This window comes from Lepus europaeus, chromosome 14, assembly GCF_033115175.1.
Source record: "Lepus europaeus isolate LE1 chromosome 14, mLepTim1.pri, whole genome shotgun sequence".
Lineage (NCBI taxonomy): Eukaryota > Metazoa > Chordata > Mammalia > Lagomorpha > Leporidae > Lepus > Lepus europaeus.
The window spans coordinates 360,697-388,582 of record NC_084840.1 but is presented as its reverse complement, the minus strand read 5'-3'; the positions used below and the strand labels follow the sequence as shown (position 1 = coordinate 388,582).

The 27,886-nt window shown below is 60.6% G+C and overlaps 1 protein-coding gene across 3 annotated transcripts in view; it reads right to left on the bottom strand.

Annotated features, from left to right (window-relative positions):
* The window catches only part of CACNA1E (calcium voltage-gated channel subunit alpha1 E), a 295,645-nt gene extending 269,933 nt beyond the window's left edge, over window positions 1–25,712 (bottom strand). For all 3 annotated transcript variants that reach the window (XM_062211220.1, XM_062211221.1, XM_062211223.1), the window contains exons 1-3: window positions 25,447–25,712; window positions 2,326–2,431; window positions 1,591–1,730 (exon numbers count right to left, since the gene is read on the bottom strand). In XM_062211220.1, coding sequence (XP_062067204.1) covers window positions 1,591–1,730; window positions 2,326–2,431; window positions 25,447–25,712 — 512 coding nt within the window. The remainder of the gene's footprint in view (window positions 1–1,590; window positions 1,731–2,325; window positions 2,432–25,446) is intronic.
* Between the last annotated feature and the right edge of the window lie 2,174 nt (window positions 25,713–27,886).

Genomic DNA, 27,886 nt, shown 5'->3' with positions numbered 1-27,886 from the left:
ATATTTGGGTCCAGTGCTGTGGCATAGGCTAAGCCTCTCCTGCAGCACCAGCATCCCATGTGGGTGCCGGTTCGAGTCCTGGCTGCTCCTCTTCCAATCCAGGTCTCTGTTATGGGCTGAGAAAGCAGTGGAAGATGGCTCAAGTGCTTGGGCCCCTGCACCCATGTGGGAGACCTGGAGGAAGCTCCTGGCTTCAGATCGCCCAGCTCCAGCCATTGTGGCCATTTGGGGAGTGAACCAGTGGATGGAAGACCTCTCTTTCTGTCTCTCCCTCTCTGTCTGTGACCCTACCTCTCAATTAAATAAGAATAAATAATAAATAAGAATCCTTTAAAAAATTATATACTTCCATAAATTTTAATTTAATCTCGTTGAGAAGTAGAGGGATAATCACCCATCCACCAATCCACTCCCTAAATGCCCAAACCAAACCAGAGCTGAACCAGGCCAAACTTGGAACTGGAAACTCAAACTGGTCTCTTGCAGAACAGAAGCACTTGAGCCATTGCCCCTGCTTCCCAGGTGTGTGAAGGCAGGAAGCTGGAATCCGGAGCAGAGCTGGGCCTGGAGCCCGGGCACTCGGGCAGACGCAGGCCTGCCAGTACCGTCGCCGGCACTGCATCCAGAGTGCGGCCCTGTGACCTGTTCTAGCACACTGCTTGTGCCACTGGTCAGCCTTGTATTAATTTCCAAGGATTATTTATCAGATGCCTTGAAATGGCTCAATTTTACACTACCAATCTGCCAGTCATTAAAAAAGTCTGTGCTCAGGGTCTCAGCCACAAGTATCGGTTCAGAAAGGTGGCTGGGGTCTCCCCACAGGTGCACAGTTGGGGTCTCCTCCAGGGACATGGTCAGGGTCTCCCCACAGAAGCTTGGTCAGGATCTCCCCCAGGGGCATGGTCAGGATCTCCCTCAGGGGCGTGGTCTGGGTCTCCCCACAGGTGCACAGTTGGGGTCTCCTCCAGGGACGAGGTCAGGGTCTCCCCCAGGGGCATGGTCAGGATCTCCCTCAGGGGCGTGGTCTGGGTCTCCCCACAGGTGCACAGTTGGGGTCTTCTCCAGGGGCGAGGTCAGGGTCTCCCCACAGGAGCTTGGTCAGGATCTCCCTCAGGGGTGTGGTTGGGGTCTCCCCACAGGTGTGTGGTCGAGGTCTCACAGAGACACAGTCAGGGGTCTCCCCTCAGGGGTGCGGTTGGGGTCTCCCCACAGAAGCTTGGCCAGGGTTTCCCACAGGGATGCCATGGGGTCAACCTCCCCACGGCAAGGTGCTTGGGGTCTCCCACAGGAACCGTACTGGTACAACTCGGGGTCTACAAGGCAGGGTGCCTCCCGGGCAGGGCCCACAGCTCCTTAGGTGAGGAGACTCCAGGTCAAGGTTACGGCGTAGGCCTGAGGGTCCCACAGCCCACCAAGTCTCATGGGAAAGTACCACTTGCAGACCTGGCCAAGTCCGAGCCAGCTCCGGGACCCTGCCCGAGGGGGTCTCGAGTCCCAGCCCCAGGAACCTGGTCCTCGAACTTCTCCTGCCGTTCCTGCCTGCTCTCCCGCCCCTGTGTCCACCGGCGTATGCACAAAGGAAGGACTTACCCACTGAGGACCACGATGAAGTCCATGACGTTCCAGCCGTTGCGGAGGTAGGAGCCCTTGTGGAAGATGAACCCCAGGGCCACGATCTTGATTCCAGCCTCAAAGCAGAAGATCCCAATGAAGTAGGGCTCTGTCTTCTCCTGCGGGCGAGAGCAGATGCATGTGAGCAGGGCACGCTGGGCACGCTGGCCACCCTAGGCGCCAGTGCTGGGCAGCCTGCATGCATCCAGACCCGAGGTGTGCAGGAGTGCACCAAGCAGGGGCACCCCAAGAAGCCAGCAGTGGGAACGGGAAGGGCTGTCAGGTTCCTGGTGGCCCTAGCTCTGCCCAAAGGAGGCCGCTTCCCTAGCCCCCACGTGCACCCCAGCTGGAACCTCGGGGGTTGTCACCTGCAGGAGCCACCCATGCACATCTGGATTTTAAGCCAAGGGTCCGCTGTGACGAGCATGTCTCCTCGTTAAGGAGAACCCGGGCACAGGCACCAGGAAGCTCATGCCAACGTGCAGGAGCTGGGTCCTCCTCTCATCGCCCCAACCCACTTCTTCCTCCCACCCGAGAGCCCCTCAGAATGGAGGACCGGGACTGGCAGACCTCGCGCCTGACCTTGCCCGGTTACACGTCCTGGCCTTACTCCTGCGACACCTCCTTTCCCTTGTGAATCCTAAGGGGTCTGTCGCTAAGGCGCCCCTGCCTCGGCGGCCAGGGAGGGCGGGTGATGAAGCAGAAGGCGCCTACCAGTCGGCGGGACATCGGGGTCTTGTCGTCCTCGGGCAGGTGCTGTTCCAGCGCCAAGACGATGCAGTTGGCGATGATGGTGGCCAGGATCATGTACTCGAACGGCGTGGGAGGAGGGTCAAGGAGCAGTCACTGGAGGGAGGCTTCCCCCCCCACCCTGGTCCCACAGACAGCAGGCAGGCACGGCAGAGGCCCGGCCTCGGCAGGCCAGACCGTGCCATCTGGACCTGGCCCACAGACAACAGAGGCGTGCCAAGAGGAGGAAGTGTGCGGCCAGTACACAACTGCCAGGCCCACAACAGAAGTCCGTGATGGATCTGGGACCTCATCGGGGCTGACGACGAGGGGGAAGAAACAGTGAACGCTGCGCAGCCGTCAAACGCTGGCCCGCGGTGATGCCTGTGGCAGGCCGGCTGGGAACCCTGCCCTGTGAGGCCCAGTCCGTGGAGCCATCCTGGGGCTGGAGGAGCCTGCTCTGCCCCACCTTCCTTCTACGTCTGTCTCCAGGGAGGAGAGACACAGATCATGAGTCTGAGTGCAGAGCATCACAATGCTGGCTTTTTCTGAACACAGGGGGGGCTCTCTGTGCTTTTCTGAAATACAGCCATGACTCGCATGCCAGCGTCTGCCTCCCAGGAGAGGTTTTGCTGCAGCCTCAAAGAGAGGTGGGCGGCCTGATAGAAGGGGACAGGGAATCCCAGGCTGGAGTACAGGCACCCCTGCACGGCAGGCATAAACCTGCTCTGGCCCTGAGCCGGTGGGCAATGTGCTGACAGACGGGGGCAGACCCAGCAACACGGAGCGCAGGGCAGGGCCCCTCGTCCTGTCTCTGCATGCAGTCAGGCGGGCTGTGAAGCACGCACAGCCCAGAACCCTCCCAGAACCCATGGAGGAAGCACAAGTCATTATACACCCTGATGCCACCACCCTGCCACAGCCTGTGTCGGTGGCACTGAGTTATGGGGGCATTCTGCAGGATACTTGGTGGCACTGGCACCAGTGAGCAGCCCACCAGCTCCAAGGAGGCTGTAGGGGTGGGGACTAACTGCCCAAGCCAAGGGCAGCAATGCCAAGACCCCACCATGCCGCTGAGAAACACCCCCCGCCAGCAGGGGCAGCTCCTTTCCCACCCCCAACTCCCACAGCCCTGCCCCAGGGACAGTGCTGCCAGACCCGAGTCCACACCCAGCTGGCCCAAGACCTCCAGGGCTTCTCGCTGCACGTGAGGGCACTCAGGACTCCTGGGCATTCCTTCATGTCTGCTGGGACACCAGCTCAGCCCAGGTACGCCAGATGCATGCCTGCCTTGCACACCTGCCTTACACACCCACCTCCTTGTGACACAACCCCTCAGACCCCCCCAGGGCCACGGATCATGCAGAGATCCTCCACCGCGGGCTCTGAACAGAGCTCTAACAAGTGTAGAACCCCAGGGCCACCCCAGGCCTCAAGTCCCACAGCCCTGAGCGGCCCAGGCTACCCGGGGCCTGGCACAGCTCACCCAGACATCCAGGTGCCCTGGTGACAATGAGGGTGGCCAAAAACCCAGCCTTCGCCTGAAAACAAACTCACAGTTTATACCACACACCTGATGTACTCATGCAATAATATACACTGTGCATACCACATACACACACTACTGTACAGTGTGCACCACACACACTATACAGTGTATACCCACACATACTACTGTACACAGTGAGCACCACACACACTACTGTACAGTGTGTACTCCCTACACACTACTGTACAGTGTGCACCACACACACTATATAGTGTATACCCACACACACTACTGTACAGTGAGCACCACACACTACTGTACACAGTGAGCACCACACACACTATACAGTGTATACCCACACACACTACTGTACAGTGTGTACTCCCTACACACTACTGTACAGTGTGCACCACACACACTATATAGTGTATACCCACACACACTACTGTACAGTGAGCACCACACACTACTGTACACAGTGAGCACCCACATACTACACAGTGTGGACTCTCATACACACTACTGTACACAGTGTGCACCACACACACTACTGTGTGGACTCACACACACACTCTGGTGTATGGTGTATATCACATACTTCTGCACACAGTGTGGACTCACACTCACACACTCTGGTGTACGGTGTATCACACACTACTGCACATGGTCTGGACATACACTCACACACTCTGGTGTACAGTGTATATCACACACTACTGCACACGGTCTGAACACACACACACACACACTCTGGTGTACAGTGTATATCACATACTTCTGCACACAGTGTGGACTCACACTCTGGTGTACAGTGTATATCACACACTACTGCACATGGTCTGGACTCACACTCACACACACACACACACACACGAGTGGGAGTAGCACACAGCGCTTCCCAGACCTGCTTCCCCACAATCTGGCCCTAGAAGTCAGAAGGCCCTGACAGAAGCCGGGTTGAGCTTCCAGTTCCCAGAATGGAGCACGGGGCTGGGGACCCTGGCTGTGGCTAGCTGTGTGCCTCATACACATTTCCTCCATCCTTGTTCTCCACAAGGAGTGGTGCTGGCCCCACGGCTGGGAAAGCCCCGTGCCAGCTCAGAGAGCTGGTGGTGGTGCAGGAGCCCAGCCCCACCCTGGGGAGAGGCCAGGAGTGCGCTGGCCTCTGGGGATCCTGGGAGGGTGACTGCTTCTGGGGCTGAGTCTTCCTCACCGGGGAATCTACACCCAGACTGCCAGGTGGGGCAGCTCTCAGGGGCCGAGTGCAGGAGCAGGGTCCGTGCCGTGCAGCTGCTCTCCTGGCAGGACCTGTCTGGACCCTTGCAGGCCTAGCGGCCCCACCCCTTGCTCCCCCTCCACCTGTATTTTCCCAGCCAGATAAACTCACACTATAGCTCCCAGCTAGGACCCTGAATCTCAACTAGCCCAGAGTGACCACGTGCAATACCTGAGGACTGCTGGGGACAGAGGCTGGACACCACTGCAGGACACTCAGGAAAAAGACAGCTCTTGGCCCCAGGTGCTCTGAGCCCAGCTCCCTGGAACTAGCAGCTGGACAACTGGTGTTCCCCAAGGCCCTGTTGGCCAGACACTCAAAGGCCAGCCAGACTCCACCTGCTGTCTGATTATCAGGACCAGCAATCGTGGGGCTGAAATGCTAAAAACTGCTCAGCTGGCTGCTGGCTTGAGGGAAGCAGAGCCTGTGGAAGATCCTGACATGGGAACTCATGAAGCAGGGAGAGTCCACACAACTGTGGCCAGAGGAGAGGGCAGGCAGGCACAGGACAACCATCAGGGTGTGAGCGAAGAGGCACCCACTGGGGCCCGGGGCTGTGGTGCAATAGGCTAAGCCTCCGCCTACAGTGCTGGCATCCCATATGGGCGCCGGTTTGTGTCCCAGCTGCTCCGCTTCCAATCCAGCTCTCTGCTGTGGCCTGGGAAAGCAGTGGAAGATGGCTCAAGTGCTTGGGCCCTTGCACCCAGGTGGGAGACCTGGATGAAGCTCCTGGCTATGGATTGGCTTGGCTCCAGCCATTGCAGCCATTTGGGGAGTGACCCAGTGGATGGGAGACCTTTCTCGCCATCTTTCCCTCTCTCTATAAAGCTGCCTCTCAAACAAATAAATTAAAATCTTAAAAAAAAAAAAAAGGCACCCACTGGGCCTGGCCCAGCACCCAAAGCCCTCTTGCCTCCTGTTTCCCACACCTCTCCCTGAACACAGCACCAGGAAGAGCCTGGACATCTCGGGGGCTTGTGCCACGGCCTGCAGTGGCTCCACCTTTCTAAAGTCCGTCACGACCAGGAGGGAAGGTCAGCTGGTCCAAGAAGCTCTCCTTATGCCCCACAGACCTCTGTCTTGTGGGACTTCATTAGTTTTCCTACACGTCTCCCCCAAGAAACCAGACATCAGAAGCAGGAGCAGGGATTCCTGTGTGTCTGCTGCAGCTGCTTAGCCCGGCCCCTTAGAGAGTGGCGTGCCAGGAGCTCCTATAGGTGCCGCTCTGCAGACAAGGCCACAGCTGCCCCTGGGTGCTGGTCCATTCCCACCTCCTGCACCGGAATTCCAAGTCCAAAGTGACAGAAGGGCCCGGGCACAATGAGGGCCAGGCCAAGCTACTGCAGCCCACACGCCACCACACAGTCGAAGGATGCTCCCAGTCCCCCAGCCTCAATTCCTGTCAACGAGCCCCTCCATGGCTGTCAGTGAACTCGGTGACTCCCTCCACCCCTGTGCTGACCCCCATGGCCTGCAGAAGGACGCCTCTTTCTGGCAGCCAGAGCACTGTGTTTGCAGACCTTGGATGAACAGAGCTCTCGGAGCCGGGGCAAGGCCTCTGCCTGTTCTGTTCACCCAGCCCTGGTGTCCAGCACCGCACGCACAGAGTGCCAGCGATGGCAGTTTATTCCACCAGACCAAGGAGCAGCCCATGGAAACAGGCCCACGGCATCCTCACTCTGGCCCATGGCAGACCCGTCTGAGCCCTCTGCACTGCACTCCGCGGGCACGTTGCATCCACGGAAAAGACAACGAAGGGAAACCACCGTGCACAGCAGACGGCTCTCACTGCAAGGACGTGCACTTCCTAGGGAGGAAGGGATGGCTTCAGCCACCACTGAGTGGGGAAACAAGTCCATGTCCATTCGTTACCACAAAGCCCATGGCAGCTTGTTGGAACTGGCAAACCAACACAAAACCCACCCCAGCCCGAGTGAGCACAGATCTCTGAGGAGCAACCGAAAGAGAACCAAGGGCCTCGACAAGGAAGTGGCCATGGGGATGCCCTGAGCTGCACCCCTTCCTCCTGCCGCGGGCCCCAGGGGCCCATCCCAGACTCCTGCTCCCCAAACACCCAGCACCCTCCCCCTAGCTGCTAATGAGGACCTGTGCCTTCCCTTCCTGTCTAGCAGCTCAAGACAGTCATTAGGAAAATGGTAAAAATAGGCTCCCTTATTGATTTATCTGCTTTTCCCAGGGCTCCTTCCTCCCTCCGTCGCCCTGTTTCCTTGGTGACAGGTTTACTGGAGTGCGGCCTGTGCACCTGACCCTGTCCCTTCCCTTCTTGAGCACAGGCAAGTGGGACAGTGGGCCTGGGCCACCGGTCAGTGGAGGCCAGCTCAGCAGCCCATCACCCCCTGTCAGGGCTGGATCTGTGGGGCTCAGGCCTGAGAAGGAGCGCCCAGGCAACAGGCTCTGCAAGGTGCCCTGGGGGCCGTGCACCTCTGTGACCGCCAGGCACCTCCCCTGCTCTTTCCCAGGCCTGTCACTCGCCACACAAAGGCCACAGACTGGCTCTGAGGGCAAGGGGCCCAGGGACAGGCAGTCATGAGGACACCCTGCCCTCTGCTACTTCAGCCTAGCATGCCTTGCTGGGAGTAGCCTGTGGCCACGCGGGCCCTCCTGGGAAACTCCAGGGGCCTGGCAGAGCCCACAGCCCTGGGGGAGATGCCTCAGCCTCCCTCACTCATTTCCACTCAGGCCCAGGGTTATCTCCCCACAAGAAGGGCTGCCTGCTTTCCTCCCCCAGCCTCTAGCTGAGGGAGGGCCTGCCCATCTTTCTAGCCCCTCCACGCTGCTCTATGTGTGCTGCTGGCTTGGGGAAGGGTCCTGCCTGTTTTGCCATCCCTTAAGGTTCTTCTCTAGCGGCTTTCCAAACGCGTGCAGAGTGAAAGGCTTCCAGGCCCCTCCCTCGTACCTGGAATGCAGCGGCCTTGAGACACAGCCAGGGCTCCCTCTGCAGAGCTGCCCCAGAGCAGTCCCCAAGAGTCAGCCGCAGCACGGCAGAGGCTACAGGCAAAGTGCAGAGGTGTGGACGTTAACATGGCCCACAAGCACAACCACCCCCAGAAGCTGCGGGCACATCTCCCGCAGTCCCAAATCAGCCTTCGCGCACACGCTCTGGTCAGCGCTTGGGAAGCCTCCGCAGTGGCCATCCCAGAACAAATCTAAAGGAAAATTGCCGTGCTGGGCCCAGAGCCTCCAGTTCCAGACCCCAGTGTCCAGAGTTACGAGGCCGAGGGCACTGGGGCCATCTCTCACAGCGACTGGCCAGGGCCAAGCACAGCAGGGCTGGACTGCCCCAGCCAGTGCCACATCCTCCAGACCCCGGCACGAAGTGGTGACATCATGTGGGTGAGATCATGTCCCCTCGCTGAGACACATTGGTCCCAGAGGCAGACACAGCAACAGCCTGACCAGCAGGTGCGCCCTCTGACCGCCACTGCTCTTATGGGCAGCCCCACCTGCTTCCTTCTACTGCGCAGGCCCGAAGCCAGCCCCCTTCCCGGGGCAACAGTTCACATTTTTTCCTGACCACGGTGTGAAACACAGTAGAGAAGAAAAAAAATGGGGTCCAGGAAGCAGCCCTGCCCAAGACAAGGGCCCACCCCCAGCCCAGGCTCCCCCTGGCTTCTTGGTGCTCACTCTTACTGCTGACCTGGCACCATGCGGGACTGCAGCCCCCTTCGCTGGAGCAGCCCCACCCCCACTCTGGGTTGAAACCCACTCCCGTCTCTGAGGTGCCCTGTCCTCCCTCACTGCTGAGGCTTCCACAGGGGTGAGCCCCCAAGGGCATGAGCTGTGCCCTGTGCTTCTCCACATGGCCATTACCAGGGCAGCCCTGGCCACAAGCCCAGGACTCCACAGACGCCGAAAGGCCCCATGCCATGGCAGGATGTGGGCCCCGCGGCAGGCACAACGGCAAGGAAGACAGGTCCTCCACATCGTCGTCCCACTGCTCTCCTGGGCAGTTTTCTCACCTCCCAATCTCGTCTTAAAGAAGAAGTCAGATTGAAAAACCAAGCCCCTTTTCTTTTTTTAAAACAAAACAAAAGTGGATCACATGACTTACAGCCTTCACATCAGTTTTTTAACTTTGGTTTCCATGGTAGCGAGATGCAACCTGCCGTCGCCATGACAATGCTGCCTCTGCCCAGACACACCCCTGACAGCAGTGCTGAGCTCAGGCACTCCCCTCTGGCTGTCAGGAAGGTGGGGAGCCTCCCACCCACGCCCGGAGGCGTCCACCCAGGGGTGAAGGACAGAAAAGCAGGGCCGGGACATCACCCAGGGGCAGAGTCCCACTGCTGTCCCACAGAGGAAACAAGCTCGGTTACCCAAGCCAAGGACCCCCGGCACTGCCCCCACAGGAGGGGCCGTCCTGATCACAGGAGGGCTCTGGACCCACCCTGAGGTCTGCTGTGGACACACCGGGCCCCGCCCCCACAGGAGGGGCCGTCCTTATCACAGGAGGGCTCTGGACCCACCCTGAGGTCTGCTGTGGACACACCGGGTCCCGCCCCCACAGGAGGGGCTGCCCTGACCACAGGAGGGCTCCGGACCCACCCTGAGGTCTGCTGTGGACACACCGGGTCCCGCCCCCACAGGAGGGGCCGTCCTGACCACAGGAGGGCTCCGGACCCACCCTGAGGTCTGCTGTGGACACACCGGGCCCCGCCCCCACAGGAGGGGCCGTCCTGACCACAGGAGGGCTCCGGACCCACCCTGAGGTCTGCTGTGGACACACCGGGTCCCGCCCCCACAGGAGGGGCCGTCCTGACCACAGGAGGGCTCCGGACCCACCCTGAGGTCTGCTGTGGACGCACCGGGCCCCGCCCCCACAGGAGGGGCCGCCCTGACCACAGGAGGGCTGGAAAGTCTCGGCAGAGCCCTGTCACTGAGGGGTCACACACACATGCTGGTGAAAGGCAAATACTGGACATTGCAGGAGAGAGGGGAAAGCCAATGGGCCACTCATGGCCCCCCAACAAAGCGGTGGTGGGAAAACCACCAGGATCCATGTGTGTGTTGATGTCGTCCCGATGAGCTGGAGCCACAGAGACTTCCAGCAGCATTTTGGGCACATAGAGTGTGTGCTGTGGTGAGTAGCCACGCCTAGGACCGCACCCTACACCCATCCACCCAGCATTGGGGTGCAGAGGCCTCCTGGGAAACAGCGGATGGCTCCCTCGGGGCACCGTGGAGGCACCCCATGTTCAAAGACCTCTGCCGAGTTTGCAGACCACGTGAGCGACACAGAAGGGCCCAAGACCACTCAGCCCAGAAAGCGAGAACTGAGAACCTCAGAGGACAGCACGGCACCTCCAGGGCTCCAGGGCCAGCTGGCAACAGACAGCACAGATGTCTTCCCGGCCATTCCTGGGGCAGAGCCGCCTCCACAGCAGATCTGGGGCAGCAGGGCAGTCCAGGCCCACCGTCCCACGAGGGAGGACTGTTCAGGGGGTGGCCCACAGGTAGTGCTGACAACTTCACACCAGGGAGCAAAGCCAGGACGCACGGCACCTGCCAAGGCCAAGTCCAGACCCCGTGTCTCTCCCAAGGCAGGGGTGAGGCAGGCCCAGTACAGCTGACATGAGCTCCACGTCTCTGAGTCACCACAGCGCCACATGAGGGCATCATGCACGGGCAGTTAACTAGCCCAGGAGGGACAACATCAAGGAGTCAGCCACTCGCCCAGGGCCCCGGGGAGCAGCTCTGAGGCTGTCAGCAGCTATATCAGCACTCGCACTCGGGACACAACGAGGAGACTTAATCCCCTACTCTCCCAGGCTCAATGCAGGAGCCCCAGGGCTCCTGAGAGAGGACAGAGAGGAACCAGCCAAGACCTTGCCCAGCGCAGTCTGTAGGAAGGGGAGGTGACCAAGCAGAGGCCCCTCTCGCTCCAGAACATGCAGAGTTGGGAAAGCAGGTGTGGGCCTCGTCACCCTGTGAGTCATCGGAACCACGGGAAACGCAGGGCACGAGTGGACAACCCCTGAGGTTTCAACTCAGTGAGTGTGAGCTGTGGTCCAATTAAATTTCTCTGAAAGGCAAAGTGATGGCGGGGTGGGGGTTGGGGGGTGAAGAGAGAGAGAGACAGAGACAGAGAGACAGAGAGAGAGATCCAGACCAAGCCGGATCTGCCATCTGTTGGTTCACTCCCCAAGGCTGTAACAGGGCGGGCTAAAGCCAGGAACTCCGTCCTGGTCTCCTACATGGATGGCAGGGCCCAAGTACCCAAGTCACCCTCCACTGCCTTCCCAGGCACATTAGCAGGGAGCTGGGTCAGGAGCGGAGCAGCCAGGACTTGAGCTGGTGCTCCCAAGCAGGACACAGACTTCCCGAGCCGCGGCTCAACCCTCTGACCACAACACCAGCCCTGGGCACCAGCCTCGCGGACACTCCAGGGCTGACCCCAGAACATCCAAGGAACAGACCCTGCACCTGCTGGAGGCCGCCTCAAATCCAGGGCAAAGACACCGCTGTGGAACAGGGAACCCCTCAGGGCGCAGCCCCCTCCTACAGTGCTGGCTCCACACGCTGACACTCAGGTCTGGAGAAGGTGCACCTTCCAGACTCACACTCATACCCAAAGAGCTCGGGAAGCCACGATCATGGCGATGAGGTGGAGGCGAGGATGGCGAGCTTGAGGAAGGGATGCTCAGAGGAGTTTGCCTTCCTGGGGCCTGGGAGTGCCTGCCCAGTGCCCACCATCGTCCTATGGCTGGAGACTCACTGAGCCATCACCTCACAGGGTTCTGGGGACAGGAACACCAGCCATGCCCCGTCCCTGCTCCCCATTTCCACCAGCTCTGTGACAGGTAGACTCACCTGGGAATGACTGTTTTAGAGGCAAGAGGTCAGAGCAAAGCAGGGTGCACGGGGAGGACCAGGCAGACATGGTCAAGGGCGCTGGGCTCTGCTGCTGCACTCCATCACCTGCAGCAGTGACCAGGGCTTCTCAGTAACACCCAGGACTCCGTGGCACCAATAGGGGCATGTTGGAGGAATGGGCCAGGGGAAACAGCCACAACACACTGCATCACAGATCCAGGCCCCTAGGGAGCCCTGGACACCATGTGAGGTCCACAGAGCTCCAGGAGGCTGCAGAGACCTCCCTGACAGGCGGTCAGTGGGCATCAGACTCCTCACCCACTGGGAGTCTTTCCACACTGTCCACCAGGACAGGGAAGCCTGCTCTGCAGCCCATTTCTTTAAAAAGCCGTGCATACAAAGGCACAGGGCAGGGAGTGCGCGAGCACCGCCCCCTGCACGCTGCAGCACACAGCAGGGACCCCACAGAGGCCAGGAGAGAGAACAGGGGCTTGCATGCTAACACTGAAATCAGCCTTGGCCCTCAACCCCACAGCCTCGAGCAGTCTGGCAGCGGAGCTGTGGGGAAGGGAAGACAAAACAGCAAAGACCCCAATTCCAACCCAAACGCTCCTCCCAAGGACATGAGCACAAGGTCCCGGGTCTGTGTCCCAGGGACCGGGATGGCGGGTGAGGCTCTGCTCTGCTCCCGCTCCTGGGGCCTCCACCCTCCTGGCGTCCAGCCCCACACCCCAGGGAGGCTGCAGAGACGAGCACACGGCTCACAGCATGGCCCTGACACGCACTATGCTGAGCAACACTATTACAAAGGAGAGAGGCAAGCCCACGGAGGGGTCACCACGTCCACCTGCAACCACAGGCTCCTCATGTCAAGGGGAGCCGCCCACCGCCGGCCTGAGCCACACGAGCCCGTGAGGCTCGCCATGCACCACACACACTCAGACTTCCAGCCAAGGTTAGCTCCCTCTGCCCACCCCAGAGATGCACACAATGGGGCAGAAGGCCACAGCCCCTCTGAAGCACTGGTAGAACAGTGATGACAATGCGTGAGGGCAACAGGGAGATGGGGGACCACAGCCCCTGCAGGAGCACAAGCCTGCTCTGTGCACACTGCGCTTCAGGCCGCCGGAATCCTCTAGAATCTACTCCACGGCATTGCTCTCTGTCTGCTGATCCCTGTGACAGACAGGCTCAGGCTTCCACAGCCTGTCACTCAGAGGCAGGCGTCTGCTCTTCCGCAGTTATCCCAGGAAAAGATGCTACCTAGAGAAGCCCCTTCCTCACCCACAGTGGGCTCGAAATGAACACCAGGCTCACAGCTCACCGAGAAGGGTGGGCCTCCAGCTTCCTGAGGCCTGTGGGCCACTGTCCTGCCCACCCCTCCTCCAGACAAGCCCACGTCCTCCACTCCCCAAGCAACACATGCCTCCCTGCACATCCATATGGCTCTGTGACTGCACAAATGCAAACCTCCACGCAGACTGCTCCCAGCCAGCAGGAAGGAGCCCACTCCCTAAGTCCTCTTGGAGTCGCTGGTGTGGCTCCCAGGCTCTTGGGGGCATCCTAATCCTCTGCTCCAGTGCACACGGGCACCCACTGTGCACAGAGAGTGTCTTCCTGCACCAAGGGCCCTGCCTCATGCAGCAAACCTCCGAGGGCTCAAAGCCACAGAGGCCCCCTCTACCCACACCCCTGACTCTAACCCTTCCAAAAGCTTCCTCCACGCCGCACGGATTCAGGCCTCTCTTCCCTTACAGAACCCAGACCCCGAGTACCCAAGAGGCCGAGCGCACGGTTCTCTGGCACCCTGAGGACTAGGAGTGCCCGGAGGCCGGGCGGGAACTCTTGGAGGGACCCTCTCCACGCGTACCCATCAGGCCAGCTGAACACCTGCCTGCTGTTTCCACGCAAAGCCAAGCAGGTGCAAGGCTGCTCACAGTCTGCTTTTACGCAAAGCTGGGGTGACCCACCTCACTGTTGTCTGAACGTGTCTGTAGGGACGATGTGGTATGAGACCAGCCGTGGACACGTGCAAAGGGAGGTGTACATTTGTCTCTAAAGATGTCAACCCAACAACTCTGAGAAGGGAAAGGAAAAGGCTCGTGGTGCAGTGGTTGGGAGCACCAGCTCGGGCCCAAGCCTCCAGCTCTCCTGGCTGTACAATCTCGAGCCCACGAGTGAACCTTCCACACCTCCAACCCCCCACTGTGAAGCACAGAAAATGAGAACACGGATCTCCTGGGATGGCCAGGGGCAAAGGCAAGGATCCACGCTCAGATGCTAGCAGCGCTGGCCCCTGGACTAACACCCAGCACACGAGGTCTGCAGGTGTGTGGCTCGGGCTCCCCGGGGCACAAGGCAGGGAGCCACACCCACCTCCTACTGCAGATGCCAAGGCAAAGGCAAGGCCCACAGTGTGACCTGGCAGCACTCAACCAGACAACAGCAAGTCAGATGCGAGAAGGAGAAAGTTCAGCTGCTGATGCTCACAGGACCGGCCAGGTACTAAGAGCGAGGCGGCTTCACAGCCACGTGTTCTAGCATTTGACGTGTGTGACCGTGTCTGTCCTTCATAACCATCCCCTAGGATACCCTCGACAGGTGCGACCACGATCGCCACTTCACACAGGCACAGCACAGTGAGGCGGTCGCCCAGGTGCAGGAGAATCTGCAGCGAGCGGTGCCGAGCGGGACCGCAGAGAGCTTCCAACGACACTGCCCCAGGCCTGGCCGGCCTGGAACGCTGGGCCCTGCTTCACAAGCTGGGCTTCCTTCTACTGTCCGCAGAGAAACAGACACTGCGTGAGTCCCTGAAAACGGCACCCGGCGTGGCCACTGGAGCAAGCAAGAGGCTAAGTCCCAGCGTGCAACAGGCCTGAAACAGCTGTGAAGTGCACTGCGCCCAGCCGAGCAGGAGTCAAGGACGCGCCCACAGCAGCCTGACAGACAGAACAGACGCCCACGGGTCAGAGTCTGGGCAGAAGACGAGGAGCGCTGACCGTGCAGAGGTGAGCAGGAGGGGCCCCCAACTCCAGCAGGCTGAGGGGAGACACATGGCCCCGGGGTGCTGTGCAGAGCACAGGGAGCGACGGGGAGACCGCGCCACCTGGAGAGCGCTGAGCCTCTGGGTGGGCACTGGCCTCCAGCCCCTGGGACAAGCTCCGGCAAGTGGCTCAGCCTTCGTTGGCCTCAGCATCCCCATATTTCAAACACAGCTGACGACTCCTGTCTTGGTGGACTGCTGGTTTGTTGAAAGGCAGCCTGGGATCTGGTGGACACTAAATGAGTTAGTCCTGTCCCCACCTCAAAAAAGTATCTACAGAAAGGACTGTTGGAGCAAAGCGAGCTGGTGAGATGACTTGAGATAAGCCCAGAGCAACTTACTCAAGAATTCTAGAGCGACTGGGCTCAAAAACGAAACCAACTGAGAACAGAGTGAGGGAAACTAACTGTGCCTTCGATGCCTATTAAAAGACCCAGAGCTTATAGCTGACTACAGCGTCAAGTCGAGTCAGAAACAAAATGCCATTTCTTAAAAAAAAAAAGAAAAAAAACTTTTAAAAGTATTTTAATTGAAACAAATGTGTTAAATGCCAATGTTAATAAGCACTGTTCTATGCTTATGTTCTAAGCAGGGACTTTAAACCAACACTAGCGCCACGTGAGGAGTACATTACAACAGTCATAAACAAGGTGCCATATGGGAGCTGGGTTGGCGAGGGTTGGTCTAATTCTGTCGAGAGAAATCAAGGAAGGCTTCCCAAAAGAAGGAAACAGAGCTCCCAGGCAGGAGGAGCAGCAAGTGCAAAGGCACAGGGCTGGGAGAGGATGGGGCCCTGGAGGACTAGCAGGCCTGCCGGAGCAGCTGGGGACACAGCAGTGCAGCTGCAGAGACACAAGGGTGGGCAGGGGGCGTCCACACCTCACACAGAGGAAACCTGGCCAGGTCACAGAGCTGCCAACAGGCGGACCCCCAGGGAGTCATTTTCCATCCCATACAGGAGCCGCCAGCCACACAAACCAAGCTTAATGTAAGTAAATTTAAAATTTAGCTCTCAGTCACCTTCGGCACATACCAGGCACCAAGAGCCACACGTGCCAGTGGCTCTGTAGTGACCCACACAGAACAAAGCCCAACAGCACAGGAAGCTGTGGCTAAAGGCAGCGCTCGGTGCCAGGACCATTACTACAGACTGTCGAGGCTGCTCTGCAGAACCCAAGGAGGGGCAAGGAGCGAACAGGCGGAGCTGCATGGAGCACCCCGACCCCCTGTGCATTCCTCACTGGGCACCCCAACTCCTAGTACCATCCTCTTGGGCACCCCAACTCCCCATGCCTTCCTCACAGGGCACCCCAATCCCCGTGCCTTCCTCACAGGGCACCCCAGTCCCCATGCCTTCCTCACAGGGCACCCCAATCCCCGTGCCTTCCTCACAGGGCACCCCAACTCCCTGTGCCTTCCTCACAGAGCACCTCGACCCCCTGTGCCTTCCTTACAGGGCACCCTGACTCCCCGTGCCTTCCTTACAGGGCACCCTGACTCCCCGTGCCTTCCTCACAGAGCTCCCTGACTCCCCATACCTTCCTTACAGGGCACCCCAACTCCCTGTGCCTTCCTCACAGAGCACCCCGACCCCCTGTGCCTTCCTCACGGAGCTCCCTGACTCCCCATACCTTCCTTACAGGGCACCCCAACTCCCTGTGCCTTCCTCACAGAGCACCCCGACCCCCTGTGCCTTCCTCACGGAGCTCCCTGACTCCCCATACCTTCCTTACAGGGCACCCCGACTCCCTGTGCCTTCCTCACAGAGCACCCCGACCCCCTGTGCCTTCCTTACTGGGCACCCCAACCCCCTGTGCCTTCCTCACGGAGCTCCCTGACTCCCCATACCTTCCTTACAGGGCACCCCGACTCCCTGTGCCTTCCTCACAGGGCACCCCAACTCCCCATGCCTTCCTCACGGAGCACCCCAACCCCCTGTGCATTCCTCACTGGGCACCCCAACTCCTAGTACCATCCTCTTGGGCACCCCAACTCCCCATGCCTTCCTCACAGGGCACCCCAATCCCCGTGCCTTCCTCACAGGGTACCCCAATCCCCATGCCTTCCTCACAGGGCACCCCAATCCCCATGCCTTCCTCACAGGGCACCCTGACTCTCCATGCCATCCTCACAGGGCACCCAAACTCCCTGTGCCTTCCTTACAGGGCACCCCAATCCCTGTGCCTTCCTCACAGGGCACTCCAACACCCCACGCCATCCTCACAGGGTACCCCAACCCCCTGTGCATTCCTTACAGGGCACCCCAACTCCCCACGCCATCCTCACAGGGCACCCCAACTCCCCAGACCTAGGGTGTTTAATGACAGGGGCACCCTGACCCTGCAAGTGCTCAAGGCTGGGGTCACCATCAGGGTAGTACAAAGAGGCCCCTGTATGGGGCCAACGTCCCCATCGTCCACAGAGCAGCCCCTGAGAAAGGTTTCTGTGTTGGGCTGGAGCCACTGCTCTGACAGCCCAGCGCCCAGAGTGGTGGACTTCCAATGCGTGAGGTGTTCCAAGACAGCGGACCATGGACTGAACACAAAATTGCAGGTGTGGTTTTCAGGAGCAGGGCCCATGGCATCAGACTGCAATAGGGCTTGTAATTCCAACACAAAAGGGAAATGAAAAGCCTGTGTTTGAGGGACTCCAGGAACAGCCGGGTGCCATCGCGGTGTCCGGGAACCCCGAGCCAGCTGAGCAGCTGCAAGGTCGACCCTGGAGAGGGGACATGGAGCATGACACAGTAGGGAAGCAAGCCAAGGGCGTGAAGCCACACGAGTCACCGTGGCACTGGGGAAGGCACCAGCGGACACCACTGCGTCCCCCACCCCGCAGCCCTGGAGGTCATCTTCAGTGCCCACCTGCAGAAGCAGCACAAGCGTCAACTTGCCCAGTAAACCCAAAGCCCGCTGGCTACCACCCCCCCTCAACAGGGCGACTCTGCTCCACCCACCCTGGCGACCGCACCAGGACGCTGTGCCGCTGGACCACACGGCGTTTCCAGAGCTAAAAGGAGCACACTCTGTCACTGGATTTTAATCAAAATGGATCATAATTTGCAAAAGCTAGGAATGCTGCGAGGGGCACCCAAATCAAGCTCTGCTGAACAGCACGGAACAAACGCTCTGCTGCTACACCCAGAGACGCCGCAGCTTCTGGGGTGCTGGGGGCCGTCCTGGAGAGCCCTGGTGTTACCTACACACCGTATCTGTGCAGCAAGGTGACCACCACCTACACAGCGGGAGCTGAGTGACGGGAAGCTAGAGCCGCTGGGGACGGAACTGGGAGGCAGGTAAAGCCTTCTTCCTTCACAGCGGCCCCACTCCCACCCCTGGCCAGCCAGTGCCCTCCCACTGCCCCAGCAGCCTCCTGTTCCCAACCTAGGCCACACTGGGGCCTGCAGGTCCTGGCCAGCAACAACGAGCACACAGTAGGCACTTTGCTGACGCTTGTGAAACCACAGCAACCGACACACTCAGAAGTTCACCAAGGGTGTGTCCGTGCTGGGTGCTGGAATGCAACTGAGGCACAGCCCAGCCCCAGAACAACATGCTCTCGGTGACAAGGCCAGAAACAGCAGCAGGCCAACACACCCAGTGCCCACGATCACCTGCCTTTCTCGCTCCCTGAACACAGCCAGCAGTGCTCCAGGCTGGCACCTGAGGGAGGGAGCCGAGTGGGCTCCACAGCCCTCCCCGAGGGACCAGTGGGCAGTCACCACCATGTGGAGCCCGGTCTCCAAGACCAGCAGCAGGGCTGCCACGGGGAACTGTGGCAAAGGCCGGACTTCAGACTGGGTCAGGGGCTGCATCTTTTTTTTTTGTTTTTTGTTTTTTTTTTTTGACAGGCAGAGTGGACAGTGAGAGAGAGAGACAGAGAGAAAGGTCTTCCTTTGCCGTTGGTTCACCCTCCAATGGCCGCCGCGGCCAGCGCACTGCTGCCGGTGCACTGCGCTGATCCGAAGCCAGGAGCCAGGTGTTTATCCTGGTCTCCCATGGGGTGCAGGGCCCAAGCATTTGGGCCATCCTCCACTGCACTCCCAGGCCACAGCAGAGAGCTGGCCTGGAAGAGGGGCAACCAGGACAGAATCCGGTGCCCCGACCAGGACTAGAACCCGGTGTGCCGGCACCGCAAGGTGGAGGATTAGCCTGTTGAGCCACGGCACCGGCCACAGGGACTGCATTTTAGCAAGCCCTGGGAGACTCAGATTCATGGAGCCTGAGAGGCAGGAGTGGCAGGGCACCACTGCCCAGCACCACACATCTGGGCACCACTGGATGCCTCTGAGGGGCCTGGAAAACCACTTCTCACTTTCTGACCCTGACCAGACGTACAAGAGACTGGTGCAGAAGCTGAGAATGAGGCACGGGAAGTTTGGGCAACTTGGGACCCACGGCCAAGCTGGAGGCCAGGGGGGCACGGGAGCGAGTCTCCTCCTCTGTGGCTTGCCACACCTGCACCTCACTGCTGTGACTGCATTCCTGACACGACCAGCCCACTTGCCCATTCCCTCGCTCTCTCTCACCTGCTTCCCATGATCTGACCACACCCTGTGCCTGCCTCCCCTCCAGGAGAGAAGGAAGGAAAGTCAACCCCCTTGAGTGACACAAGCCTTGGAAAGCCTGGGCGTATATCTGGAACGGGCGCTCCGAGTTTCCCAGAGATAAAGGGAACAGACGCAGCCCAAATGCAGCATAAACATGGTCCCCGGTGATGCAGGCTGCAGTGGCAACTTAAACTGCCACCAACAGCAGAGAGTCGCTGCCAGAGCAGGACCACGGGAGTCGTCAACCCTCCCAGCTGCTCCTGGGGGAACCACAAAGACGCAGCTCGAGATACAAGAAACCTCTCTTAGGCCAGACCCCCTGCTCTGCCAGGCTGTTTGGGATGACCGACACTTCAGAGGCCCCTCCCTGCTGCGGCTTCACTGTCCCCGCCGCCCTGCCCCGGGCACATCCTCAAGTTGTCCCTTGCTTTCCAGAGACAGGGACGTGGGGCTCTAGGGTTTATGGCCGAAGAATGGCCAAGGTTCAGGGAACAGAAAATTAAGGAAACCCCTTTGGAGTCCTCTGCGAGGTTTCTGCCTGCAACGAGCCCCGTGTACGAGAGACCACAAGGTGGGAGGGTCCCCTGCTGCCCCCTTTGACTTAAGACCAATGCTGTGGGGTATCCCGTATGGATGTCCAGCTCTCTGCCCACGTGCCTGGGAAAGCATCAGGTTGGCCCAAGTCTGGGGGCCCCTGCATCCAGATGGAGTTCCAGGCTCCCGGTTTCAGCTTGGCCCAGCCCCGGCTATTGCAGCCAATTGGGGAATGAACCAGCAGATGGAAGATCATTCTTTCTTTCTCTGTAACTAAACCTTTCAAATAAATAATAAATAAATCTTTAAATAAGAGAGACCAACACTGCATCGTGCTCCCTGCGCAGTGTGCAGGGCTAGGGGGAGAAGGCTGTCCCGTGGCCCCAGCGCTCTCCCTCTGTGAAAGGGTCTGCATCAGAAGCCGCGGGGTGAGGGTCTGTTTCCTTTTTTTTTTTTTTTTTTTTTTTTTGACAGGCAGAGTGGATAGTGAGAGAGAGAGAGAGACAAAGAGAAAGCTCTTCCTTTTTCCATTGGTTCACTCCCCAGTGGCCACTGCGGCCGGCGCACTGCGCTGATCCGAAGCCAGGAACCAGGTGCTTCTCCTGGTCTCCCATGTGGGTGCAGGGCCCAAGGACTTGGACCATCCTCCACTGCACTCCCGGACCACAGCAGAGAGCTGGACTGGAAGAAGAGCGACCGGGACAGAATCCAGCACCTTAGCTGAGTGGGTCACCCTTCATCTGGGTGACAACCAAGACAAGGTCCTTCCGCCTTGCACTCTGCTCTGTGAGGAACCCAAGGGCACCAGATGGGGGAGGGGCAGGAAGCCTCTGTGTACACAGGGAACCTCAGAAATAAGCCTTGGCCGTGGCCCAGGGGAAGACAGACACCCTTCCCTTCCTGAAAACCTGGGAGACCCACACGTAATGAACTATTCACAAATGCTGCCCCTAACAATGAGAGAAACTGCAGAGAAAGATGGAAGACCTGCAGAGGAAAACTCCAAGACAAGGCCTGGCCTGCCTGCACACAGCCGCACCTGGGCCTCTCCTGTGTTGTGTGGTCGCAGTGAGGCCTCTCGTGGACCCTGAGACAGGGCTGGGCCCCAGTCTCCCAGGCAGCCCCCGACAGCACAGGGAGGCCACCTAGCAAGCCCAGGCCCAGCTCCACTTTCACTATGAGCGTGAAGACTGAGAACAGAGGTCTCTATAAATGGGGGAAGCAGCAGAGTGCGAGGGGGCAAAACACATTCTGTACAGCGACAGCTGAAAAGAGGTCAGCAGTTCTGGATGGAGCTAACAATTCCAGCGTCTGGGTCTTCCAGAGAAGAAGCGAACAGGCCTGTTCTCGTGATGTGCCCCTCCGCCAACAACTCACAGCCGCACGGCGCCTGCTGGGGGCACGTGGGAAATAATGGCAGGCAAGCAACGGAGGAAACCATCCTTAAGTCGTGTCACCCTGTCAATGCCTCCACTCCAGCTTGCTTCACAGGCTGCACCCACTTCCAAAGGATCCCAAGCCGTGCCCAGCGTCTGGGGAGACATCACCAGGGGCTGGGAGTCCCAGCAGACGAACGTCTCTCACCTGCAGCCTGGGTGACAGCTGCCACCTCTGCTCCACTGCCGTGTCTGGGCCCAGGACACCAAGATGGAAAGCTTTCTGGATCCGTCGAGGCGTCCTGACCCACGGCCCCCCGGAGCCACCTCGCGTCCTCACCAGGACTGCGGCTGCTATCCTACGCGCTGTGTGTACTCAGAGGCAGCAGAAGCAGGAGAAAATGGAAGATCTGGGAACGGAGACTTGACAGCCTTTACCCAAATCTCTCACGATGAGTGCGCCGCGAGGCACATCACCTCTGACCCCAGCCAGAGGGCTCTGCGGCTACAAGGGAACTCTGCAGCAGGGGGCCTCGACGGGGCCCTGCACTGCCCCCACCCATGGCTGCAGACACAGCTCTACTTCCACACGGAACACCTGCTCCCAGCTGGGATGACCCAAAGAGCAGGGACATGGCCTGCACCTACCCACGTCCCAAAGCTGTCAAACCCAGGCTACTCCCCTTCACTGCCTGCCTGGGAAAGCAAACACCAGAGACCCCCGAGTCCACAGGGCCACTGTGCACGAGCACAGACGCGGAAGCTCGTGGCAGTGAGCGTGGCAGCACTGGGCAGCCTGCTGCCTGCGAACAAAGTCCTTTTGTTGGATCTACTGGATGAGCAAGAAGTAAAAGGGACCGGAAAAAATGTAATGCCACATTATAAGTCAGATTAGCATTTTCTAAAGGTTACGGTACCCACTGCAGAGAAGAGCACCACAAGAAAATAAAATTACCTCCCCATGAAGATGCAGCTTCCAAGAAAAACGAAACACGTGCAGCGTGGGTGCCAACACGGGCCGTCCCAGGCGTTTCTTCTCGTAACCCCTGTTAATAACTGGAGAGCCAGCCCCACAGGCATCACTTATACCATCCTTGTACCTCACCCACCTTCTCAGACGCACAGGGTTGAAGACGAGGCACAGGCCGGCGCACAGAGCACGTGTTCTCCCGGTGCCTCGGGGCATCTCGAGTGCTGCCGCAGCCACAGGCACAAGCCTCTCCTGCACGCCTACAGGGGCAGCAAGGAGGGTCCTGCAGCGTTTTCCGGCATCCCTCCATCTGGCCTTACCGAGAGCAGGCGGTGAGTCCCACACTGCGCATGCGCACTGACCTCCCAGGGGCCTGGTGATGAATGCGGGTCCTGTCTGGGGTGTGCGCAGGACTCTGATGCAGCTCCTGGCTCTCTGTCATGAACCCAGACACCTGGCCTTGAGAGGAGCCCCTCCCTCCAGGAAGGACCCCGCGATCACGAATGGCCAGTGTCTGCTGGATGACAGATGGTGTTCCAGAGCAGGGGGAGAGGTCATCCAGTCTGCAGGGCGCGTGAGGCCTGCATAGCCATTTGGTCGGCACTGCCAAGGCAGCCACTGGCAGGACTCAAAGTCGATACTTCTACAGCAGGCTAATTTTTAGACTGATAATTTCATATGGCCTGTGATGATGTTATAAACATCCAAACAGATCTTGACCAAAGAAGGGTTTCCCACCCATTCTAGATCGACTCACCTAATTCTCCCAGGAACTCATTGTTAACCTCCTATTACGGAGGAGGAAGCAAGTCACAGGTGGTGAGAACTGTGTCTGAGCACAGGCAGCCCAACTCAAAGCGTCACGGTACCCACTGATGGGACAGTAAGAGAAGGCAAAGTGTCTCAAAAGACCAGAGGGAGAGCAGGAGCCTGCATGTGGTTCTAGAGGAAGGCAGAGGCCACGGCCGCACGCGTTTCCACGCGGTCACCACCAGAGGGAATGCACTGGTCAGTTACCACGCACAGCCAGGAGAAGAAAGCAAACCCAACACGGCACAGTTACAAGGCTCCACGCTGCAGAACCTGTGTCAAGTCCAGCCACAGGGCCTGACGAGAGCAGGGGGACGGGGCTCGCAGCCAAGGCCCCAAGCCTGAAGCTGAAGTCAGTCCCCTCCTGTGCCTCTCCTTGGACTCCCTCTGTAAGACTCACAGCTGGGCACCAGTTGCACCCGGGGGAAGGCAGCGTCTGCAGCAAGACAGAGAAACCCAGAAAGAGGCAGCCCTGGGCGGCAGGGAACATAGCGGCTTTGCCCCCCCTCTCCCCCCAGGAGCCCCGGCCTGCCTGTGGAGTCCCGAGGTGCCCACAGGGCAGGTCGATGGCGCTGTCCGAGGTGCTGATAAGGGCTGCACCCTGGCCACCCAAGTGGAGAAACAGGAGTGCCTGACTGAATGAACAGGGGCGGGGGGGGGGGGGGGGGTGTTTAGAGCAGAAATGCGGAAGGGGCGGGCGGGCAGGCAGGCGACTGGGCATCAGACCTCCTGGGGGAGGGATCTGCAGCCACAGCGGCATCAGGAGGGGCACTGCTGCCCTTTGTGGGCACAGCAGGCACGGCTGCAGGGACCGGATCTCTCCCCCGCCCTGGCCCCCAACCTACAGAAGACTCAGGCACTGCAGGGCCTGGGATCACTCTGGGGGAGGGGGCGGCACAGGAAGCAGGAGAGGAGGAGAAGCGCAGCCAGGGGTGGCGGTGGGAGGGTGCAAACCGCAGCAGGAAGATCTGCGTAGAGATGCTCGCTGGAAGCACCACGCACCAGCCAATCACCATGCGGCTGGAGCAGGGAGCCAGGGAGGAGGGAAGCAGAGAAGGCCAGAGCAGGGCGGGGGAGGAGGGAGGTGCCCAGGCCCTGGGGGAAGCAAGCCACGTGCCTGGCTGACACCAGAGACCCGTGTGGCTCTAGCCATCTCTCTGCTGCACCACGGGAGGATCGGGGTTTGGGGGTGGGGTGGGGTATGAGGAGGGGCCTCCTGGTAGGGGCTTGTTCCCAAGAAACCTCCCTCCACAAGCATCCCAGGCCTTGGCCCTGAGCCACTGTCCTTAACACCACTCCACCCAATCGCCTCCCACCCCACCCCCAAGCCCCAAGGGCCGTGCCAGGCACCCAGATTCTTAGTGAAGAACAAGGCGGGGAAGCACCTGCACCGGGTGCACTTGACCAAGCCCACAGAGAAGACCCCTGCAGGCCCCCTCACCCCGCCACCCCCTCCCTCAGACGCCCCCACCAGCTCCTGGTGGAGAGCAACTCCTCTGCAGCTGGAGACAGGTGGCTGGCACCCCTCTCCCTCCGCTGACAAGCGCAGGCCCCTGGGAATGGGGACAGCAGCCAGGCTCCTAAGGGCAGGAGGACCCAGCTCAAGGCCAAGCAGAGGGGGCCTAGAACACGGAGACGAGCCCCACCCGGAGTAGCACCCGATGCCTGCAGCACAGCCTTTCCCACAGCACCCGCCGCTTTCAGCACAGATGAAACTTGGTCCCAGAGCCCACTGGGCCCCAGCTGCCCGTGCATGCACAGGGCTGAAGGCCAAGCTCTGGGGGCTTCTGAACAGATCCAGCCCTCTGGAGCCTCCACTTCCCCAAAGGCCGACAGCACAGGGGACTGCCCAGCTGGAGGGGATGAGACTGGAGACAGGAAAGGGAACGCTGATTATCAAAGAAAGCCTCGAGATGAGAGAGGCTACCCACGCTTCGAGGAAGGCAGCCTGGAGAGGGGCCTGGGGGGGGGGTGGGAACCAAGCCCTGAAAGGGGCAGAAACACAACACCAGGCACCCCAGGGACACTAGGGGTCTCCACACAGGAAACAGCAGAAGGCCAAAGTCTTACCTTCAGGAACACAAGTGCCCAGGCTTGCCCCTGAGCCGCAACTCCAGCAGAGGCACAAGCCAGAGCCCAGAGGTATGTGGGCAAGGCATCCCGCGGCAGACGCCCCTCCCCAGGAGGAAGGCCGGGGAGACAGGGGCCGGGGGAAGAAAGGATATGGCCAGTCGATGAGCTTCTTGGCGTACTTCCTGACAATGTTGTCCTCTCCAAAGACGAACAGGGATCTGTTCACCGTGAAGCAGTTCTGCCGGACGGGAATGGGGTTGTACAGGGCCATGGTGCGCGCCCTCTGCGCCTTCGACTGCTTGTAGGCGGCCGCGGACCCCGAGGCCGGCACGGGCGTTCCTGGCAGGTTCCTGCCCTGGTCCGAATCTCCCTCGCCTGAGGCAGGCCTGCCGGCCGCCGCCTCCCCGAAGCGGGCCATCCTGAAGTTCAAACAGAAGAGATACACAGGTGACGGCGGCCGGCGCAGGCGGAGGCGGCAGGCGCGCGCGGCGCCTCGGCCGTGGCTCCTGCGGCCCCGCCGCCCGCGCCCGCCGTCGAACGCTGGGCGCCGCTCCGGGCCGGGGAGCAGGGCGCAGCCAGCGGCGCGCGGGTGGCGTGTGGCGCCCTGGCCGAGGCTGGGAGCGCGGGGCGGGCTGCGCTCAGCACCTGCTCGGCTGGGGCGGGCGCGGCGCCTGGGTCCGAGAGCCGGCGACGTGCGGTGGGGGAGGGGTGAAAACAAAAGAACTTGGACGAGGAAAGAAAAAGCCGAGGCCGCGGCTAGGGCGAGTCCATCTGAGAAATCCCACGGCCGAGGCCCGGTGCCTGCGGCTGCCGGCGCCGGCGCACGCGAAGGTTGGCAAGGCTGGGAGGGGAGCACGCCGCGGAGCTTCCTGCGTGAACCGCAACGCCCAAATATCCAAATAAGGGGCCGATCCCACCGGAGAGGGACGACCGCCTTCCCGGCTTCTGCGCCTGAGAAAGAAGTTGAGCCACGTCCAGAGGCAGCGAAGCCGGGCAGCCCCGCCCGTCCCTCGCGCGGGGCAGCAGGGCCGGCACCTCGGCGCCCGGGGGAACAGGTGCGGCCCGGGCCGGCGACGTGGCTCCCCTCCTCAGCCTTCGTCTCCGCCGGCGGCGCCTCGGGCGCGGGCGCAGGGGCGGCGGGCGGGCGGGCTGGCGAGCGAGCGAGGGCGAGCTCAGCGCAGGGGCGAGCGGCGCGCGCGGCGGAGGCGGCTCCTGCGCGCGGGGGCGGCTGCCCGGTGACTGGTGCGGCCGGGGTAGCGGCCGCCTCTGCAGAGGCCCAAGGAGGGGTCGCCTCGGCTGAGAAGAACTGAGCCGCTGGGCGGGCGCAGCCGGCGGCGAGGCGCAGTCTCCGCAGCGGAGCGGGCCGCGGGGGCGCACACGCGCGCGCTCTCGGCTCGTGGCTGCAGAGCGGGGTCTCTGACGCCCGTGCTCGCGCGGCGACCTGGCGGAGTCCGGGCACGAGCGCTGCGCCCGGGGTTCGTCCACTCCCCCCCCCAGGCTCCAGGAACACGAGCGGGGCTTCCACGGGGGCAGCGCTCTCACCCCGTCTTCCAACTTAGCGTCTTGAAGGTCCCGAGGGAGAGGTGGGTGCCAGATCCGTCAACTTCTGCACTTGCTCTCCTATGGGACCTTCTGGGCGGCTTTTGGGTGGGTTGGGAGGGCCACATCGTGCGGGACCTTGATGGTGAGTTCTGGGCCCCCTAACAGAGGGAGCATCGGGCCCCCTTCTCCCAAACAAGCTCACTTTCTCAAGCCCACACTAGCAGTGAAGAGAAAAGCAGAGCTAGTGCTGGGGCCACAGGGGGGGAAAGGCAGACCCGGAGCTGCAGAGGACCACCTGCGTGTGGCGGCCAAGCTTTCCCACGGTGGTCCGGGGGACCCGCAGCTTTCCCCTCCCACGTCCACACACCTCCCTGTGCCTTGTCCTGCCTGGTCCTCCACACAGTCCTGTCCAGTCCTGCCCACCTGAACCCTGGAAGAGCAGGAGGGAGGGGCTGAGGGAGGAACCTGTGCAGCTGCTGACTGGTGAGGAGGGAAGTGTTCCCACCTGTGCCTGCGTGGGCAGGGCCACGTGAGCCCTGCTGGCGTGGGCTGTGTCAGAACACACATGAGTGTGAAGTTCCTGCGTGCTGGAAACCCACAGGCACGGTCCCGGCGCATGGGGGCCGGCCGGCCTCAGCCTGGTCCCCTTCAGTGTGGCAGCCCAGGGGCAGTTTTGGCTTCGCACTCCTGCCCTCTGCACTGCCTTGTCTGGGGAGCCTTGGGCCACACAGCATCAGCAGGGCCCACAGCACAGACCCCTTCGAGACTCCTTGGACAGACGCAAGTGCACGCCTTCCACGTGCCGTGGAGATCACAGCACGGGTGACGACACAATGGTGCATCCTCTTCCTGAGTGACAAGATGTCCGACCTCACTGCTGGGCTCCTCGCAGGCCCATTCCCAGTGCTGCCGTCCCCGCCTCTCCTCCACACCCTGCAAGCCGGCTGGCCACTGCCCGGGGAAGCAGGCTCACAGCCTGTGTGCCCCAGAAGTAGTAACTGGACTTGTCTCTGCCACTCCGCAGAGCTCTGGAGCCCACCCCCTTCCTCC